The sequence below is a fragment of the Atta colombica genome, unplaced genomic scaffold (assembly GCF_001594045.1).
Source record: "Atta colombica isolate Treedump-2 unplaced genomic scaffold, Acol1.0 scaffold153, whole genome shotgun sequence".
NCBI classification, from domain to species: Eukaryota; Metazoa; Arthropoda; class Insecta; order Hymenoptera; family Formicidae; genus Atta; species Atta colombica.
This window is the reverse complement of record NW_017259243.1, coordinates 1,981,261-1,988,400: the sequence shown is the minus strand read 5'-3', so window position 1 is coordinate 1,988,400 and position 7,140 is coordinate 1,981,261. Positions and strand designations below refer to the sequence as shown.

Genomic DNA, 7,140 nt, shown 5'->3' with positions numbered 1-7,140 from the left:
TTTTTACCGTTCCGCTACATTTCATTCAACTATATACAGTACATATTTATAAATCAACGCTAAATGCACAATCTTCCGCGTGCAAAGACTGACAATAGCTATTGACGATGCTATTACTCGTCGTCCAAGCGTTCGCTAAAGAAAATAAATAAGCATCGAAATTTGACTTTGTGCTAAATTACGTAAAATAATGCATTTATAGTACGTTGCACCATTCTCAGCGTCCTCCCTGACTTTTGTATACTAATTGTTTACATTGCATTGGTAATAACTCTCCAGTCATTAGCTACAAATTTCGAATACACGATATTTTAATTTCATTATAACTATATTATAATTGCCTTGTTTTTTTTGTTTTTGTTCCTTCATATGTATTATTGGAAATATATTTCAATCTTTAACTATGTAAGAATATGAACTGCACTAAATAATCTGTATATCTTATAATATTGAGCGAAGTGTTCCGAAGTGTAAAACTTATTTGATTTATTAAATTTACGAAAAAATATTAATATTTATCTACTATAAATATATTGATATAGTATGTACTCACTCGCAAAAAAATATGGACCATTATATATTGATACATATTTTTTGCGAGATAATAAAAATAAAAAATAAAAAAAGAAACTAAAACTAAAAGCTACAACTTTTTACAATTTGGGCAGTTTTACTATTATACACATATATTGTATATCCTTTTATAAAAATTATACTTAAATATGTTGTTAATCTTTTTTGACTTTTATAAAAGAAATTATATATACTAAAAAAAAAATTTATTAAATAAAAAGTTTATATTGATTTTCATATGTACTTTTAATTTAACGTAACAAATTGATGATTTATATTATCAATTATACTATGTCTTGCTTCCTAAATTTTTATGTTATTAAATACAATGCGTAAATATTACAACTAGCAGTCCATAGATATATAGTCAAAGATCTTAATATATAAACACAAAATAATCTTTCGTCTTCATTTAAGCTAATAATATTTAGATGTCTATTCACAAACTATGAAAAAAACTAGCTTTCTGTATTCATTCCGCTCTTAATTTATTATAAATTTTAAAATAAAATTTAAAATGTATAATAATTTCGCTGTACAGAATATATTCTGCCCTCACAAATTGTCTCACATTTAAATCAAGAATTTTAGGATAAAACTTAAAATATAATATTTATTATATAGAATATTTAGCAACCTCTGATTTATCTTATTAACGTTAATATTTTCATGATTATTTACAGTGATTCATCACATTAGATTCAAAAATTGTTGTACGAATTACATTAGCGAATACATCCAAGTCTAGACAATCAATAATATTGGCGACAAAAGCATATCGTGTACTCAAGTAATGCCGTACCGAAGTGAATCGAAATTTCCAGGTAATAAAAAAATGAGCTCTTTTTCTGCGAACATGTTAAAAAATAATTCGCTGGAATTGAATGATTTGTCTCCTATCCCATTACAAAATATTCACAATAAGCCACCTTTACGACCAAAAAGAAGCGAGCTTATTGCTCCCAATGCCGACTGTTTGGATTCTTTAGTTACAGGCGTCGGAATTGGTGGCTTAACTCTACCCAGATCGGGCCTCGTTGCTCTAGTACCCGATCGTCGTTGTCGATCCGGTGACTGACCCGTTGCTCTCGAGTTAAATGCATTGGAACCAGACATGCTTGGTTCAGGCTCCTTGCTATCATCTCGTTTACCGAGCAATAATGGCGATTTGCTCGGCGGAAATTCGTCACTAGTGGAGGATGTTGAAGACAAAGGAGATATTAACTTCTCTTGGCTGATACTGGAGGACATCGAAGTTTTGAGGAAAGTCAATTGTGCCATTGGACTTCCAGTCGAACGACGCGTGTATAAAGCACCTTGTAAAGCTAACGGTGAAATTGACGAGCTGGCTGTAGTAGCTATGATTGTATCAATACCAATTCTCTCCAATTTCTCCACCAGACGTATACCCGTGAGAGCTTTTTTGTCGGAGCGTGAAATTGTCGACTTTGGTCTCTTCTTCTTAACTTGCACTGGCGCTGGTGGCTCATAACTAAAAGTACGCCTCAGTAATTCCGCTCCGGTGCTGAGCAGTCCCAATGTCAACGAGGCAGCGCTCTCCGGTACTGGTGATGATGACCTTGTCGGTGACAGACTCGCATCTGGACTGTTGCACGGTGTAGCAGTCGGTGAGAAATTCCGATCGTCAGTAGGCGTGCCTATACACGAGGGCGTGACAGCTTTGATTCCTCTTTCGTTCAACATTTTAGCCAATCCAAGCGTAGTGGAAAACGTTGATGTTGAATTGCGACGGCTGTGCGTACGAGGGGTGCTCATACCAGAGTTCATACCACTATTGGGTGCCGAAGCGACGCGACTACTAACGATGCTCGGTGTTACGCTGGTAGTATGATCATCCGGATGCATAACGGTACTATTAGTAAAGGTGTAAATGGAGCCAGTGTCTTGGAACGGTTTACCAGGATTAGTGTATTCCTCATCTTCCTCCAAATCGCTTAACGTAAACGTTATGAGACCGAGATCTTCGAGAGCACGACCACCTCTAGTCTTAACGCCTGGTCTGTCTTCCAGCAATCCACCTAATGTTGGCGTCGCCAGTCGTGACCAATGATGCAACGTCTGGGAACCCTCCATTGGTTTGACTATCTGTAACTTCTGCGGAATACGCCAAGCGTTGCCACTGTTGCCGCTGTAACCGCTTAGGTTGCCGCTACTGCCAGTCGACATAATGCTGTCCGGAGTGCGACAATCAAAAGGCAAGAAGATTGGTGGGGAATGTAATATGCCACCGTCGTAATCGTAACTGTAACCAGCACCTGTACTGAGACATGCACGCCTTGCTAATACTTCCGCAGGAGTTAGACGACGTATAGCGGCTTCTAGATCAGCAGCACCAGGAGCACCAGGTACACCCGTTCGTTGTGGTCCTCTGAAACACAGCAGAGTGTTACTGAAAATATAAGAAAATCAATTCGTATCTTTTCATAAAGAATTGGATACACACGGGTAATCTTCAGATTCGATGAGCAAGGATCCTTCGCTCTCACCGGTAGAATCCAAACTGGGAAATGTAGATGCTTGCGGTCGCACTTGCCCACAACTCATTCGCGGACCAATAGAACTGCTAGATAATGTCGATGTCGTCATAGAATTTAACCTAGGAAACTGGTTGGGATCCATTCCCGCATGTGTTGCTCGAGATGCTGTACGAACAGTCTCAAATACTTTCTTGTAGGTTGGACTATAGAACAAGTGCAATACGAATTATTTGATTAATTGCTAAGTAATTATCGCTAAATAATTATTGCTAAGTAACTATAATTATAATTCGAACATCTGAGAATGTATGTTTGTGTGCATGTGTACGTTCAATTAGTTTTAATTTTAAATAATAACAAATCATTAAATGCATCTTTGTAACGTACATTCTATCACCTGCTCCAATTCCAGAGTCAATGCTTAATTCCGAGTAAAGGGACGATTCCAATTCAGAAGCGATAGAATCCGGTTGAGGTGCTGCACCCATCGACGGGAATAGCGATCCACCGCGCACAGTCGGCATTCCGCGTTTTCTCTGTTTTCGCAATTGTTCTTGTGTTTCGGCTAACAAGTTCACCACCTGACACACATAATATGCATGATACAGATTTATTATACGATACAATTTATACGAACAAAATATAATAGTTCAGATCTTAATGTATTTATTCTTTAATTATTAAATATAATTTTTCATTTATATATTTCTCGCACACAAAGCTTAACAGAATAATTAATTAATCTATTGTTTTCTTATATATATATATACAAACATACCTCCGCATATCGTTCTTTGAATTCGGCTAATTCAGCGGCAAGTGTATTTTGATTATCCCTAGTGATGACTAGAGTTGCTCCCACTTCGTCGTGCTCCGCCATCAGTTGAGCGAGCCTAAGCTCTGTCTCAGCTAATTTTGCAGTAAGACTAATTATTTGCTCATGCTGCAATCGATTCTCATCTTTTTGCCGCCCAAGCTCTTCCGCTATACCATCCACCTCCATATTAGCGTTTGCTGTTATTTGCCAGAAATAATTTAATAATATTTTAATCTTATTTTGTCTAATGTTCATACAATTATTAATTAATATTATTTGATTTAGCCAAAATTATTAAAGCGTTATGTAATATGAAATATAAAAATGCATTACAAGTAAATACATTTGAATATAGAAACAAAATATACGATGAGATACCTAATTGCGCTGCGATATCTTTTACAAGGCGTGCCTCCTGTTCTTCGGAATTGTCGGCATCACAAACTAATTTCGCGAACTCGCTGCGAAGCTGCTTATTTTCGTCTTCCAAACAGGAAACCTTTCTTTGTAACATCTCCAAATTAATGCCGCGTAGGCCGGTGGGAGTTCCAGCCTCTGAGCTAGATTCGTCCACATCGTTCGTCAGTACCTGTATCAGCTCGGTCTTTTTCAATACTTCATGATTCAATTGAGTAATTTTCTCATTCGCTTCCTTAAGTTCATTTTCTAATGCGTTTACTGTGGTTTCGAGCTTTTGATTGTGTGCCAGCAATTCTTTGCCGATGCGCGCTGTAAGCTCCAAGTCTTTTTCTTTCTGTCGAAAAAAAACGTAGCCATTTGTCATTTGTTATTATTATAATTAAAGCTTTCTCTATAATTATTACTAATTTATTTCTAAAATAGCTTTAATAATATTCCTTGCAACGCTTATACTTTTATCAATACACTTTTAAAGGGAGTTTCTAATAACTATCTTTAAATTGATAAAATTTGATAATTCAGAAGAATATGAAAAGAATATAAAAACAAATTTCAAATAAAATTCTAATAATTTGACAAAAACTCTATTATAAATTCTTCACGAGTTCTAATTACGTAACTGTTTACAAATCTAAACGATCATCACTTATCGGTTCGTTACATTATATCGATTTGTTCCAGATGTCTCGTTAATATTTTTAGATACGGACATTTAGATTCGTAAAATTTTAACGACGATATGCACAGCGCGGACTTAGTTGCTACTAGTTCTTGCTTCCTAGTCAGACTTACCTCCTCTAGAAGCCTTGTAACTGCTTCTATATCATTATAGGTCTTTGTCATTTGGCTCACTCGGTTGCTACATAAGACTGTAACAGAGTGTGATGATTTGTTATTAAACCTGCTGGAATAAAAGAGCTTAAAAAAAAAAATAAAAAAAAAAATAATAATGTAGCAGATATATATGTGCAGAGAGGCCGGACTATTGCATTTTTAAGCTCTGAAGACAATATAAGCAAGATTCTGATAGATTTCTTTTCAACTATTATACTTTTTATCTTCTTATACGAAAAATATTATTATACCTACTTAAATATGTTCTCATATATTACAATATAATTAAAGTTATTACACGCATATATTGAGATTTTTTTATTTGTGATCTGTGTTTTTATTGTAATATATATAATCAATTTTTATTTTTTAAATATTTTAAATATTTTTTAATATCCATTTTATTTTTTTATTTTTTGTTTTTATTCCCATAAAATTTGAATTATTTTTATGTTATACATTTATATATTATAAATCGTCAATTTTATTCAATTTTTAATATTAATTCTATATTCTATCAAATATGAACCATATATAGAATCGAATGTGCAATACAATTCTCTATGACTTGTGCACACAATTGATGTACAAGATAGTGTCATATTTCTTTTGTTGAACGATATTTCGCGCACAATCCATTTGCGTATCGATAGTATTGCGACAGTGATTGAATCCACTGATAAAATTTCAGCGAGTTCAGCATTCAAAGTAATAGATATGCGAAATTTCTCATTCGCGATGATAGAACTGCGCCGAATAAAGTAAATGTCAACTTTTCTTTACTCGTAATATCGAAAGGTAAACTCGTCGAAATTATATTGATTCAAATTCAATTCTTTTACTTTGAAATAGGATGTGTTACCATAAATGGAAGCTTCGTTCCTCTCGAAAGTGAGTAACAAAATAATCTTCAGACTAGATCTTCATGTATTATTGTCTTATATTTTATTATCATATAATCGATTTTCTACTATTTATAATCCCCCACGCAACGATCTGAAACGTAAGTTATTTTATTTCGAGTAAGCAAAACACAAATCCTGATTAAATATTCATACATTTTTTGATGAACTCATCGTTTAATTTCACTTATTTAACAAAAAAAAAGGATAGATATTTTTACATATTTTCATGTATGTGACATTTTAATATTGCGTGTGATTTATAATTAACTTAATAATTCTACAAAGAAACGGAAAGAACGGTTTTGCTAAAGTAGTTAAAAATTTAGCTCCATTCAGATCAGAAAATAATTTTGTTGCCCCATCAAAATTATTATATTAAATACTGATTGTTAGAATGTCAGAACTACTTACATCATGTTTGAAAATGTCCTACATAATTATTAACAATCCCACAAAATTATTTTCAGATCTGTATTTATAGCTAAAAATTTTTAGTTACTTCAACAAAACTGTTCTGTTCATGTAAGCTTTATTAGCACAGATATTTTGAACTAATAATAATAAGAAAACATAAAAGTGTTTCCATTCGATTTTGAACTTTTAATATGTTTACAGTCTAAACTAAGACACATATTTTTTTTATATATGCCTATATAATTGCTCTTTTATAGAACAACACAACTCTTTGAAGAAAATCGATTATTTTTTTGTAATCAATAATTCTTAAAATCATAAATTCCCTTCAACATGAATATTGTTCTGCAAAATATAATTTTACGTAATTTTATTTAAAGTTTCGACAATTTTTTATTCGAATAATATATTAACGTCAAAGAGATGTCTGCAATAATGCGATGTATCTCTGATTACCTGAGGTCGTCAAATTAAAGGATTCTGGCACGTATTTCATACATTCCGAACAATTACGATCTCGCAACGCGAATGCACTAAAAGTACGCGCGAGCATTTCTTCCAAAGAGCTCCCAACGTGGGAGCTTCATTCAAAATTTGACCGGGTCCACTTCATGAAAATCGTTAGTCTCCGTAAACAGTCTTGTTGTTTTTAATTTTTATCATAAATTACCGAAGGAAG

General features: G+C 33.6%; 1 protein-coding gene across 6 annotated transcripts in view; it reads right to left on the bottom strand.

Annotated features, from left to right (window-relative positions):
• Nucleotides 1-1,215: 1,215 nt before the first annotated feature.
• The window catches only part of LOC108685480 (trafficking kinesin-binding protein milt), a 44,800-nt gene continuing 38,875 nt past the window's right edge, over nucleotides 1,216-7,140 (bottom strand). For 5 of the 6 annotated variants that reach the window (XM_018190275.1, XM_018190277.1, XM_018190280.1 and 2 more), the window contains 6 exons: nucleotides 5,101-5,177; nucleotides 4,267-4,642; nucleotides 3,850-4,085; nucleotides 3,459-3,652; nucleotides 3,038-3,274; nucleotides 1,216-2,962 (listed from right to left, as the gene is read on the bottom strand). In XM_018190275.1, the coding sequence (XP_018045764.1) occupies nucleotides 1,489-2,962; nucleotides 3,038-3,274; nucleotides 3,459-3,652; nucleotides 3,850-4,085; nucleotides 4,267-4,642; nucleotides 5,101-5,177 (2,594 nt within the window). In that variant the 3' untranslated portion in view covers nucleotides 1,216-1,488. Of the gene's footprint in view, nucleotides 2,963-3,037; nucleotides 3,275-3,458; nucleotides 3,653-3,849; nucleotides 4,086-4,266; nucleotides 4,643-5,100; nucleotides 5,178-6,917; nucleotides 6,969-7,140 lie in introns of those variants that run through there. The other variant, XM_018190278.1, reaches the window with a different exon arrangement.